The sequence below is a fragment of the Marmota monax genome, unplaced genomic scaffold (assembly GCF_021218885.2).
Source record: "Marmota monax isolate L192 unplaced genomic scaffold, Marmota_monax_Labrador192_F-V1.1 WCK01_AAM20220418_F8-fsc00102, whole genome shotgun sequence".
NCBI lineage: Eukaryota > Metazoa > Chordata > Mammalia > Rodentia > Sciuridae > Marmota > Marmota monax.
The window spans coordinates 4,016,322-4,029,410 of record NW_026692494.1 but is presented as its reverse complement, the minus strand read 5'-3'; the positions used below and the strand labels follow the sequence as shown (position 1 = coordinate 4,029,410).

At 62.3% G+C, this 13,089-nt stretch overlaps 1 protein-coding gene, 1 long non-coding RNA gene and 2 other non-coding genes across 11 annotated transcripts in view; 2 read left to right on the top strand and 2 right to left on the bottom strand.

The window, feature by feature from the left end:
* The window catches only part of Dpp9 (dipeptidyl peptidase 9), a 36,226-nt gene extending 32,599 nt beyond the window's left edge, over positions 1-3,627 (bottom strand). For 2 of the 8 annotated variants that reach the window (XM_058579204.1, XM_058579209.1), the window contains exon 1: positions 2,856-2,984. In XM_058579204.1, the coding sequence (XP_058435187.1) occupies positions 2,856-2,969 (114 nt within the window). In that variant the 5' untranslated portion in view covers positions 2,970-2,984. Of the gene's footprint in view, positions 1-1,012; positions 1,066-1,963; positions 2,082-2,855; positions 2,985-3,373; positions 3,448-3,564 lie in introns of those variants that run through there. The other 6 variants (XM_058579205.1, XM_058579207.1, XM_058579206.1 and 3 more) reach the window with 6 other exon arrangements.
* On the top strand, positions 2,332-2,403 carry Trnag-ucc (transfer RNA glycine (anticodon UCC)). The gene has a single exon. It is a non-coding gene; the product is annotated as a tRNA-Gly (tRNA).
* Positions 2,637-2,709, bottom strand: Trnav-cac (transfer RNA valine (anticodon CAC)). The gene has a single exon. It is a non-coding gene; the product is annotated as a tRNA-Val (tRNA).
* Positions 3,628-3,838: 211 nt separating the features above from the next.
* LOC124092442 (uncharacterized) lies at positions 3,839-12,532 on the top strand. Its single transcript, XR_006851605.2, has 5 exons — positions 3,839-4,860; positions 5,417-5,615; positions 8,514-8,735; positions 8,831-9,035; positions 11,073-12,532. It is a non-coding gene; the product is annotated as an uncharacterized LOC124092442 (long non-coding RNA).
* The last annotated feature ends 557 nt before the right edge of the window (positions 12,533-13,089 follow it).

Here is a 13,089-nt window from a genome sequence, read left to right as displayed (position 1 = left end):
GCTGTCAGGACAAGAAGCTCCTGGCATGGAGTGGGTGGGGGCCAAGGATGCTACTTAGCACCAAGCAGTGCCCAGGACCCCACCCCAGAGAAGAGCCCAGCCCAAATGTCTCAGTGCTAAGAAGCCCCCTCCGGGGAGGGAGCCCGGAGCCCTCCCCACTCTCTCTGGAGGTCGGTTCCCAGCTGCAGGCTCACAGCTGTCCCGTTCCTATCCTATCCCCTAGCTGGAACCACGGCTGACACTCAGAAATACTCTGTCAACACTGAGGCTGAAGGCACAAGTCACTCCTGTCTTGAACGCTGTCTAAAGTCAAAGAGAGCCCTGGCTCAGTCGCCTACAAGAGCCAGGCCCCAACTACCTGGTGCCCAGCACCTAGACACAGGAGGGTGGCAACAGTGAAAGCGCTGTCACCACAAGGAGGCGCTGGCTGCATTCATACTGGTGAAAAGCGAGGGTGCCCGTGTCAGAGAGAAATGGGTTCAAACCTCAGCTCTGCCACTTCGGGGCTGTGTGCCCTTGGGGAAGCCACCTAATCTGGCTGCATCTCAATTTCCTCAGCTATAAAATGGGTCTACACAGTCCCTACATCTGGGGCTCCTGGGAAGACTAAGGGGATCACACACACAGCACCAAGACAAGGACGGGCCAGTGCTGTCAACTAATCAAGTCACTTAAAACCACACCAAAGGGAAGACTCAACTAGAGTCCATTTCAGACCAGAATTCTCTCCAATCAACAGCAAGTGCCGGCACTGAACGGGATGTGGTCCAGCTGGACTGGCACTCTCCCCCCTCTCCCTGAGGCCTCCCAGAGCACTCTCACCAGGGGCATCAGAGGGACAATGGATAAAAGAAAATCCTCCAGCAGATACACAAAAAGCTACAGCCATCAGCCAACGGTCCCTGAGGGCAGTGACCCCAGGGCCACAGAAAGTCACTTCCTGTCTATCTCTCTGTTCCAGAGTCAGTCCACACCCCAGCCTGCCTGGCTGCCCAACCCCAGCACAACTGACCTTCTAAAGGGTCCAAGGAACCTCCATTCCAGCTGCAGGCATGGGACACAGACCTTGACAGAACAGATGTGCCATTAACACACAGGCTGAGGAAGAGGCCAGCTGTGTGCTAGCTTGCTGTCCTGCCACTGGTGTCCCACAGGGGAGGTGGCTGGGGGCCTAACCCTCTCTGCCTGGCTCGATTCCAGCTGTGCTCACAGCCCCGCAGCATGGTCCCCCCACCCTGCCCAGTCCCCTAAGACCTGCCAGGGGCCACAGGGGTTGGTGACTACAGTCCACGTATCCTGGGCCTTAGTCCCAGCTCCTCGAAAGCAGGTTCGTTCTTGCCGCTGAGGCAAGCGACTTGCTCCAGGGCCCTGCAGGCGTTAGGGGTGGGGGGGAAGGCATGGGTCACCTTCGATGGCTTAGCTGCGATATTGATGGGGACGTGTCAGGACTGGCCTAAGACTGCGTGGGGAGAGAGGGCGGCTGGACAGGCCCAGGCCCCGCGAGAAGGCGGGCTGGCTAGGGCCAGGTGGTGGCGAGGGGCTGCGGGCAGGACGCGGGTGCGAAGAGGCGGCCGCTGTCTCCCCGGGGCTCGCGAGGGCAGCGGACGGAGGGCCAGGACCTCCGCGGGCTGCGCGGCGGCGGCGGCGCTGTCAAGGTGCGCGGCCGCGAGAGCGGACCTGGGCGCGGCCCCGGCGAGGTGGGCAGGGAGGCCGGCGACCGGGTGGCCCTGCGGGCGGGACCCGCCGGAGGAAGGCGCGGGGCCGGGGCGGGGGCGGAGGCGAAGCCGAGGCGGCGACCGCGGGCTCGGAGCGCGGCCGACAGCGGGGCCGCGGCGCTGGGAGGCCGGGCGGAGGCGCCGCGGCGGCCGTTCAATGGCGGGGCCGGGGTCGCGGCCGAGGCGGGGCCGGTCAATGGCGGGTTCGGGGTCACGGGAGAGGCGGGACGGGCACGGGCGCTGCTCACCGGGGCGCGGGGCGGCGGCAGGGCTGGGCAGGGCGTCCCGGGGCCAGCGGCGCCTCACGCTCGCGGCTCCATGCCCCTGACTGCGGCCCCGGAAGTGGCGGGCGCGGGGGACAGCGGCGGCGGGGGACAGCGGCGGCGGCGGACACGGGGGACCCGCCGGCTCAGGCCCCTTTGACCCGGAAGTTGAGCTGCCCAAGCGGCGGCCCGCGATTGGACAGCGCTCGGCCGCACCACCGCTCTCGGGCGCCGGGGGGAGCTCTAATAGACCGACCTGCCCGGAGCTGGGGAGAGACGCCCCCGTGCGGGTGGTACGGCCGGGGCCGCTAAACTTGCTTTTCAGAGGTGCCTGGAAACCTCCCGTCGCCGGCGCGTTGGTGGTATAGTGGTTAGCATAGCTGCCTTCCAAGCAGTTGACCCGGGTTCGATTCCCGGCCAACGCAGCATTCAATTTTTGCCTTTAAGTCTCAATTCTCCAATAGCCCAAGACCCAGGTTTTCTGTTTAATAACCTTGGGATCACTTTTTAAATTCCATAAATATTCTTAAGAGTCTAGAAATAAAAACAAGTGAAGCAGTAATTACTGTTATAGGAATTTTGAAACTTTTGAAAAATATACTCTATAATAAAGTGAAAAGGTCATACAAAACCAGGAAAAAAAAAAAAAAAGCACAATTGTTTCCGCCCGGGATCGAACCGGGGACCTTTCGCGTGTGAGGCGAACGTGATAACCGCTACACTACGGAAACCGGCGGGGACGGCCTTCCTTGCACTGTAATAATGTAACTCGAAGGTTGCACAGCCCGTTACATTGTAACCCCTGTTGTGCACAATGTTTGCTAGCGGTTGACTTCCGCTCCATTGACACAATTCAACACACAAACAAATGACTCACCAGACCGTCCAGAAGCCACACCTCCCTGTCATTGGTTTGTCGTTCATGCAATTTATCCTTAAAAATTCGTTTAAGTTTCGGTGGAGATTCCCTGTCTTGCTTCAGCTCAATCATCTTCTTAAGGCACTCTCTGAAAACAATTGTGTGTGCGTGTGTGTGTGTGCGAGCGGGGGTGTGTACGTGTGTGCACTGTGTGCATGTGTGTGCGTGTACGTGTGTGCGTATGTACGTGTGTGCACTGTGTACGTGTGTGCATGTGAGTGTGTGCACTGTGTACGCGTGTGTGTGCGTGTGTGCGTGCACTGTGTGAGCGTGTGTGTGCGCGCGTATGTGTGTGTGCGTGTGTGCATGCAACTGTGTGTGCGTGTGTGTGCGCGCGTGTGCGCGCGTCTGTGCGTGTGCGTATGCACTGTGTGTGCGTGTGTGTGTGTGCGTGTGTGTGTGTGTACACGCGCTGTAAGTGCAGGGAATTTGGAAGGAAAAACCAAATCGAGAAGCGAGGCCAGAAGGCGACTTACGAGGCTGTCCCTGTGGCTCATCAGCAGCGCTGACTTGTGAAAATGCCGGCCGCTCGCCGCTGTCCTCGGCTTCCCTTGAGGGGGCGAGAGAAGGGTCAGCAACGGCTGGGCCTCGCCTCTCCCACCTGGGCCGGGGCCAGGGCGAGGTGCGGGCCCTGGGGGCCGAAGCCCCCCCGAGGCCGCGGCGATACCTTTAGGGTGCAACATGCTTCCACGCCAGCCGGACTGCAGGGCGACCTGGAGGACCGGCCACGCCCGCCGAGCGCTGTCCGCGGGGCCCGCGCAGCCGCACCGAGCCGCCCGCCGGCCGCGCCCCCGCGGCGCCCCACCCCGAAGACGCGGCCGGTCGCGGGACCCCGCGCGGGGGCCCTCACGCTCGCGGCCCGACCCCCCCTGGCAGGGGCCAGCACGTCGTGAGCCTCGGACGCTCCTGGGCGGGAGCCGGGAGGCAGGGGGGCGGGGGCCTTCGCTGAGCCCGGGCTGGGGACCCCTCGGCGAGAGCCCTCCCCGGTCAGATCCCGGGAGCCGAAACCGGGGGGCGGCCGCTGCCGGAGCCACGCCCTTCCCGCTGCCATCACCAGGCCGTGCCCCTTCCACATCTTTGACGTTGACCCTCGTATAGTGACCCCTGCGACTCCAGCAGGCACACCGAGATGATCCCAGATGGTCTTTCCTCCCGGAACCCTCCTTAATGCCACCTGCCAAGTCCTTTAGACCACGGGAGGAGGGCGCGGACCCTGGGGTGAGTGAGTGGGCCCTGGGTGGGGTGAGTGGACCCCGGGGTGGGGTGAGCCTTCCTCTACCAACACCCCTCGGCACCCTGTAAGCAGTTTTGTTTCTCGCTTCTCTCTTTTTAGAAACAGCTGGGTGTGTCCTGCAGTCCTGGGGGGAGCCAGGGCCTCCTGCGCCCTCGGCCATTCTCCGCCGCGGGCCCCCAGCCCGTCTTTTTCATTTTGAAACAGGGGTCAGCTAGTTGTGCAGGCTGGCCTCGAATACAGTCCCCTGCGTCAGTCTTCTGAGTCCTTGGGGTTCATTCTTCTTTTTTCCTCGGTGACATCAGTGTCCCCACTTACACATTCTTCCCTAACATCCTTGTTGAGGGCTGCGTATGTTGCAGGCACCCGTTTCTTTTTCTCTGGATAACAAGCATTTACTGACGGCTTCCTGCGTGCCGGGCACTAGGCTGGGTGGAGGGTACACACTGAGTGGGGCCACGCAGCTCCTCCCTCCGGAGCTTGCTGCCTTCCAAGGGCCAAACAGAAGGCCCTCAGGGAAAGCACAGGCTCTAGGGCAGGGGTCCGCACAGCCAAAGAAGGCCACAGCTGAACTGTGCAGAGCGGGGAGGCTGGCACTGACCGGGAAGGACGGGGCTCCCTGGAAGCCTCAAGTTCCGTGGCTCCTGGCAGAAGGTCGAGGCAAGAGTTCTCCTCTTGATCCGTTAAGACAGCATTGGAAAGTCTGGAAGCTCTTGAGGCCGCTCTGATAGGGTGAGTTTAAGAAGCTACCTAGTGCTTGGGAGGCTGAGGCAGGAGGATGGCAAGTTTGAAGCCAGCCTCTGCAACTTAGCCAGACCGTGTCTCAAAATAAAAAGTAAAGGAGTGGGTTCTGGTTTAGCGGTAGGGTGCTTTAGCATGGGAGAGACCCTGCGTTCCACCCCACCCTGCCAGTGAGTGAGAGAGAAAGAGGCAGAAGAGGAGGGGGAGAGGGAGGAGGAAGCCTCCTGGGAGGTTGGCTGGGAAGGAGGCGGGATGGGGGATCCGCAGAGGCAAGAGCAGGAGGTTGTCATCCGAAAGGAGGCCGAGGAAGAGCAGCCCAGCCCCCGCCTGTGGAGCCCCTGCGCGTGCTGCTAGGAAGGTCCAGTGGACGACCACGCTGGGGAGACGCCGGGAGACAGGTCCTTCCTGAGGTGCAGCGCGGAGTCACTGTGCGCGTGTGGCCCAACCACGCCCCGGCTCAGCATCTGCCTGAGGAACTGCAGGGCCCTACGAGGTCCCCAGTGTCCTCTGGTGGGGAATGGAGGGACAAGAGCGTTTCTTCCAACAGGACACAGAGAGCCACAGAGAGCCCCAGGGAGCCGGCGCACGAGGTGGGGAAGCTCAAGACTGGCTGTGTGCTTGTCTGTCTGTCTGTTTGAGGGTCCTGCTTTGTTGCCCAGGCCGGCTTTGAACTCGGGTCCCCCTACGCAGCTTGGCACTACAGGTCCCGCCACCACCCTGGGCTGGAAACCACTCGTTTTGTACAGGTGAGAGAAGCCAGCCGTTAAGGTCACATGTCCCATCCCATCCTAACGAAAGGTCAAGAACGCGCAAAGCCTGGTGCACCGGGGGCTCCCAGGGCGGGCAGGAGGGGCCAGGACTGCTGGCCCCCTACCAGGAACTGAACCCAGGGGCACTTGACGCTGAGCCACCCCCAGCCCTGTTTTGTGTTTGAGATAGGTCTCCCAGAGTGGCTCAGCGCCCTCTTGCTGAGGCTGGCTTTGAACGCGAGATCCTCCTGCCTCAGCCTCCCAAGCTGCTGGGAGTTCAGGGTGCCAGGGGCCGGCCTGGGGTGGGTGTGGGGGGAGATGAGAGCACAGCTAAGCGCCACGTGAATCTACCAACCCCCTGAGTTCTACCGCAGGAGTGGGTGCAGCACCTCGCATGGGCGCCCTGTCACGTGAAACTGTCCCCAACTGCGCCCGGGCTGGGTCTGGGGAAGGAGGGGGCTGCGCCGGTACCGGGAAGCGACTGCGGGGATCCCCTGCGCTGGGCGAGCGGCCGAGAGGCGCGTGGGTCTGCCGGGCCGAGCTTGGTCCGAGGGAGAGGAGGTTGCTCCAGGAGAGGGACAGAGGGGACCCGAAAGTGGCCCGGGGCTGCCAGCGTGGCGGGAGCAGAGGGACTGGCAGTGGCCAGAGGCAGGAGGAGCGAGGATGTCCAGGAGCGGGAGGGGGGCGGAAGTGGCAGTTCCCAGGACAGCAGCCGACCTGCGGTGGCGCTCGGCAGCCTGGAGGAGACCAGGGCGGAAAGTGAGGAGCCGGCTGAGGGAGGGGCGGCCGTCTGCCCGACGGAGCCCCGGGCGGGTGGCCCGAGGGCAGAAGCTCCATCACCATCCCGCAGCCTGGAGCCCCAAATCAGGGCGTGGCCGCGGCAGGTCCCCGCGGGCTGGGGAGACTGTCACTGCCTCTCCCCTGGGTCTCTTCTGGCCTCTCTGCACGTCGGTGCGTCCAGATCCCCCTTTTCTTAAGGTCGCCAGTCGGACTGGATGGGGGCGGTCCTCAGGCGGCCTCAGCCCGGTGGCCTCGGTAAAGATCTGTGCAAAGAGGTCACGTTCCAGGGACCTGGGGCCAGCTCTGAGGCTCTGGAGGGAGACCGTGACCAGTTCCTAGGAGAGGGACGGGCCACTGTTCCTGAGCCAGGCCCCTGTTCTTGGCTCCTGGGGCCACACTTTGAACACGTGCTGCGGGTCCTGCCTCCCTCCACCGCCGCTCCGGCCTCAGCCACCTCCTCCCGTGGCGGGCTGAGCCACCCCCCAGCCCTGTGTGTATTGATTTTTTTAGAGACGGGGTCTCACGGAGTTGCTTCTGCTGAGGCTCCTCAGATCCTCCTGCCTCAGCCTCTGGAGATGCTGGATTGCAGGCGTGGGCCACCGGCCAGCCCCCTCTTTCCTTGGGGGCCAGGGACGGCCCCTCTTCCCTGCTCACCCTCTCAGGCAGCCTCATGCTCTCTGAACCCATCTCCACCTGTCGGTGCCACAGTCCTGCCCAGCGCTGGCTTCTCCCGGCTCTAGATTCACGTCCAGCTTCCCCAATGTCTGCTCCCTTCTCTGCCCACAGCAGGTGGCTCCCACCTCCCCTGGGTCAAAGCCCAGGTGCTGCCCTTGGCCCACCCCCTCCTCCCTGTCTCCCTCTCCTCACCCAGCTCCATCCACACAGGGTGGTGCTCCTCCAACGCTGGGCTGCCCCAGGGCCTTTGCACAGCTGTACCCTCTGGTTTCTGCCAGGTCTTTCCAAGGGTGGCTTCTTCCTTTCTGCCTTTAAGTCTTGGTGTCACCGTCACCTCCTCAGAGGGACCTTCCCTGACCCTGATTACTTTTTTTTTAATTTCTTTTAATATTTTAAAGTTGTTGATGGACCTTTATTTTATTTCTTTGTATGTGGTGCTGAGAATCGAACCCAGTGCCTCATGCATGCCACGCAAGCGCGCTACCACTGAGCCACGATACCAGCCCCTGATTACTTTTAAACCTCTCCTTCCCACCTTGGCACTCAGACTCTGTCCCCGCGGCTTCCCCCTGTTGGTTCACTATCTTTGGGATAGTCCGCGAGTCGATCAGCCGGCTGATGCTCCTGGGCTTTGGGCGCCCGCCATGCACAGGGGTTTGGGGCTCTCCTGTTTGCTGAGCGGGTTTGCTTCCCAGCTCCCTCTGTGAGTGCTCAGTAAACACTGTTCAGAGGCGAGCAGGTCCGCGTGGGGGACAGGTGGGCTTCCTGCTGGGGGGACGTCACTGGGGGAGGAGCCTCCCTGTCCCTCCCGGGGCCTGCGGGGCTCACCTAGCTGCCAACAATCAAAACAGAGAAACATCCTTCAAAATGGCTTCTGGGGTCTGGGTCGCTAGTGCTCAGCACGCACGCGCCCCTGGCTTCCACCCCAGGCCCCCGCCCCGCGCGGGGCTTCCTGGGCTGGGAACCTCAGGCGCAGCCCACCCACCGTGTGGCCCAGGGGCTTCAGCGTCAGCCCCTGCCGGGGCGGCTGGGTGGTGTCCTGGAGAGGCCCTGGGCGCACGGAGAGCTCCGTCTTTCCACCAGGTGTCAGCAGGGGCACAGGCTCCCGCCTCAGCATCCCGCCTCCGCCCCCTCCCCAGGGCTCTCGGGTCCCAGACCTCCGCCCACCACAGCCAGGCACTTCCCCCCCGCAAGAGGCCCTTCATGTCCGGCCAGGGTCAGCGGGCTGTTCCACCTGGTGTCCACTGTCCCCGGAGCCTGCGGCCGGGGTCTGGGGGGAGGAAAGCCAAGGGAGGGAGCGCACAGACCCCCTTTGGTGGCTGAGAAGGACATGCCAGCAACCACAGACCTGTGTGCTGAGAGCCCTTTGTCACTTGGTCAGCCCCCACCCCCACCCCCGAAGCCAGCGCTCGGGCCTCAGCAGCGGCCTCCTCCTTCCAGGGCCGAGGAGATCCCGGAGAGGGAGAAGGAATTTTAACTTGGTCAAGGAGACAGACGGGGCAAGTGACTTGTCCAAGGTCACACAGCTTATAAATGGCAGAACCAGGATCCAACGACCGATGTCCCGGCTCTGAGTCTGTGATTCAAAAGTAGACTAAGTTCAAGGTAACCGAAAAGATAACGCGGAGTCTGAGCAGCCATGAGAAGACCAGCCCCGGACCGGTCAGTGGGAGCCTGGGGAGGGTGGCCCGCCCTTTTCTGTAGGTTGACCTTGCTTTAAAGCGAAACCTCTTCTCTCCCTCTCCTCGGTGGTTTAGATGGGCGGAGGTGGCGCAGTGGTGAGCGCTGCCCAGCGGGACCTGCCTTCGCTCGCTGTGGCGGGCAGACACGTGGGAGCAGACACCTATGGAAACTGCTAGAATCAAGTGGAGATGCTGCTAGGGATGCGGCTTCCTGGCCTCGGTGACGTCCTGGACGTTGCAGAAACCAGCTGTGGTTTCAGAGACACAACCTGCGACAGGGGTAAGGACAAGTATAAACGCCGCGTCCTCTCCCCGACGTCCTCTGTGGGTGACACCAGACTTGCAATCAGAAGTCAGTTACAAGAAAGAAAATATGATACTTACTGTCGGTGACCAACGGTGGGACGGGGACCGTGGGGCCAGGGGCCAGGCTGTCAATCCCAAGGCATCTATGGGAACTGACCTAGGGGGTCCGGACCCTCGTCATCCCCTCATCCCCGATTTAAGGATGGGAGAGTGAGGTTCAGAATTCAAGAGCTGTATTCTGCAGAAAGAGGAGGGACGAGACATGAGCCCCTACGTCTGGCCCGCTCCAGCCTTGCGCCAACCCCACTGCGCCAACAGAGAGGAATTTGGTCACTGATGATCCTTTTATTTATTGGAGCTGGGGATTGAACCCAGGGGCGCTTAACCATTCCCCAGCTCTTATTTTTTGGAGGAGGGGGGTACCAGGGGTTGAACTCAGGGGCTCTCCACCACTGAGCCACGTCCCAGCCCCATTTTATATCTTACTTAGAAACAAGGTCTCACTGAGTTGCTTAGGGCCTCGCTTTTGCTGAGGCTGGCTTTGAACTCGCGATCGTCCTGCCTCAGCCTCCCCAGATACAGGATTACAAGTGTGGGCCCACTGCACCCAGTTTCGTTTTGTTTTGAGTCAGGGTCTGAGGCTGGCCTCAAATTTGCTATCTTCCTGCCTCAGCCTCCCAAGCCACCGGGATCACGGATACTTTAACATTAACCACGTGCCCTCAGCCTGGGAACCTGAAGGTCTCTTTATTCTGGATCCACTGGGGGCAGGTCCTGGACGGGCAGCTAGGGGAAGGTCTGAAGTCCCCGGGGACCTCCCACTGGCCGGGTGCTGCCCTCCATGGGGCATTGGAATGGGGCCTCTGTCTGTGGCCACGTTGTGCCCACCCCTGATTCCTGCCTTCGGGTCCCTAAGTCCACCTGCAGCAGCAGGTCACCGCAGCCCGGGGTGCTCTGAGGCTCCTCCTGTCCACTCCCACCCTGAAGTGCTGAAGCGCGGCTACCAATGGCATTCTGCTGCCTGGAACACCAAGGGCAGAGGATTCCGTCGGGGAGTGGGGCTTCCAACCCGCACTCCTGGGATGTCCTTGTTCTTTTGAAGACTTTGGTGGACGTGCGCGTGGGAGGGGGTGCTGGGGACGACCAGGGCCCCCCACGTGCGAGGCAGCGCTCCACCGCGGAGCTGCACCCCAGCCCCAAGTGTTTTTTTAGCTGCTGCATAAAAACTAAAAACTGCCGTGGGATGTCAGCGCCGTATGTGTCGTGTGACACTTAAATCTGGCTAAACCCGAGGACACTGGTCTTCTCTGTTGGTGAACACTCAAACCCCCTCCCTGTGTCTGAGGCCCAGGCGCCGCCTTGTCACTGTGGGCAGCGTGCTGCGCCCGAACCAGGAGGCAGCCGTCTCCCGCGGCCAAGGGGGTGCCTGCCAACACAGGGCCCGCCTGCTCCAGGGGACGGCGGGGACGTGGCCACAAAGTGGGCTTGTTATTTTTGTCATGGGGACCAAAGAACAGGAGATAAAGAAGGGGGCGCGGGAGGGCAGGCAGGACTCCCCTCCGGCTGGCTCCCTGCTCCCTGCACCTCCAGCTCCGGCATCTCAAGGCCACGTCGTGTGGTTCTGGATATTCTTAGCTCTGCACAGATAGCCACCCATGCAGAAACTAAATGTAACCGAGACGGGTCGCAAGGACTCTCTTCCTATCCCCATCTGCCCACCCACTACAGATTCTGCTGGAAATTTCCTTGTACTGGGTCTCTCTCTCTCTCTCTGGCACTGTGCTAAGTGTATCCTTGCTGTGTGACATGGGGCAGATGAGTCTCCCTCCCTGAGCCTCAACTTCCTCATCTTATAATGAGACCACAGTGCAGTGTCTTTCGGGGCGTTGGGAGGAACAAATACATTAGGCTCCTGGGCAGCAGGTGCCTGTGCCAGGCAGCTCCTCATCACCATGCCAAGCACCTGAGGCCAACGGAGGAGGAAAGACTTGTTTGTGCTCACATTCCACAGGTCTCAGCCAGGGATCAGTGGACTCGGTGGCTCCGGGCCTGAGGTGAGACGGCACCCACAGTCTCCAGAAGCCACACAGAGGAGAGCTGTCAGCTCAGGGCAGTGGGGAAGCCCAGAGAAGCTGGGGACCAGACCCGGTCCCAGAGGGCACACCTGCCCCGCCCTTCCTCCAGCAGCGTCGCCCGCCCGGGCTCCCACGGCCTCCAGGAGCCCACTCAGCCATGCGTGGCCAACCCGCTGCTGAGGTGGAGCCCTCGGGATGCAACTCCTCGGTGCCAGCCTGCTCCCCACCCCTGCAGCACCGGAGCTCCTGCCAGGAGCCAGTGCGCGCACCCACCTTCCCGCAGCGCCACGGGCACCCGCGGTGGCATGGCAGGCCGGGTTTCCTCACGTGTCGTCGGGCACTGCGGCAAGGCTGCCTCGGGAGGGCGCACCTGGCCCCCGGCCACGCTGAGGTCGGTCCTTTCTCTGCTCATCCCAGCCCCCTCCCCGATGGTCACAGCTCCGCTGTCCCCCCTGTCCTTCTTCCGCGTGTTGCTGGGGTGGAACCCAGTGCCCTGCCCATGCTGGGCACACCCCTAGCCCCAGGCCAGGTGGCTCATGGGAGGGTCCCCGGGGACCAACGGGGGACGTCTGCTGACATTGCGGCTGTCAGAACTGGACGCGGGTAGGATGTGCCATGAGCACCCATCTAGTGGGCAGAGGCCCGGGTAGTGATCAAGAGCCTGGAGTGTGCAGGGGGTCCCCACCACAGTGAAGGACCTGCTCTCAGATGTCCACTGTGCCGAGGCTGAGAAACCCCAACCTGGATGTCACATAAGGCAGAGGGACTCAGGAAGACCAATGGCCCGCTCCTCCTGGTGTCCCACCCCGGCTCCCCTGGGGCCATCTGAATGGGGTGGACTCGACTGCACTGCTCAGACCCATGCCTTGCTGGGCACCTGATCCCCACCTGTGCAAGATACAACTTGCTGCAGGGAAACAGTCGCCACTTGAGAGAGTGTGTCCCTGTGATCCGTGCTCAGTCCCTCCTGTGCCTTAGTTCATCAGTCCTCACAGCCACCTTGAGGGAGCACGATGCTCTTCACGCCCATTTCACTGTGAGAAAACCAGCCTCCCAGCAGGAGCGTCCACGTGGAGCCCAAAGACAAGCCCAGTTCTTTGCAGGGCAGAGCTCACGCCACTGGCACTTGACCCCAGTGAGCCTCCGCTGGGGCCGCTGTGCCCTCTGTTCCCCGACTGGATGGGTGGCTGCTGTGGGTGTCACACTGTAGGGTGCATGGGATGGATGGTGGGTGCTGCTGGCCTGGAGGGGTGGAGGCCAGGGACACTGCTCAGCACCCTGCAGTGCCCAGAACACCGCCCCAGAGAATAACTTGGCCCCAGGGTCCCCAGGACTGAGGGGAGGGAGTCCGCCCAGGAAGCCATTATCTCAAGATCTACACCCCCCCCCGCCCCCCCCCCCCCCCCCCCGCCCAGGAAGGAAAGGGCCCCTGTTGGGGGCTTGAAGGGGCTTCCTGCCGGTTTCCTCGCCCACCTACAGGTCAGGAGGAGGCCAGCTGGGTCCTGCCAGGACCCTGACCCAGCACCCTGAACAGTCCCAGCCCTCATCACTGTCCCCAACCGTGAATTCTGGGGCACAGTGAGGAGACAGCCAGCTTCACTGGAGAAGAGGTGGCCCAGGAGAAGGTGGACTTCCTGCAGAAAGCGGGGGACTCAGGCTCAATGGGGTCCTTGGCTCGTGTGACAGAAAAGAATTTCAGCACCTGGGGATTGTGTAGAAGCAGACGCCCCTCCAGGGAGGATGCGGCCATCTCCAGGGGGAGAGGTCCCCAGAGGCCCTTCTGACCACGGCCTGGCTCCCTGGCGCTCCTCAGGGTCCCCTCTGCCCGAGGTCCCACCCCACCTCGGGAGACCGAGGGCTCTGGCGCCGGGGGGCTGAAGCCTGATTTGAGGCAGCCACGGGCCCTCTGGCCGGCTGGACGCCGCGTCCTGGGGACCCAACACTGACCGCTCC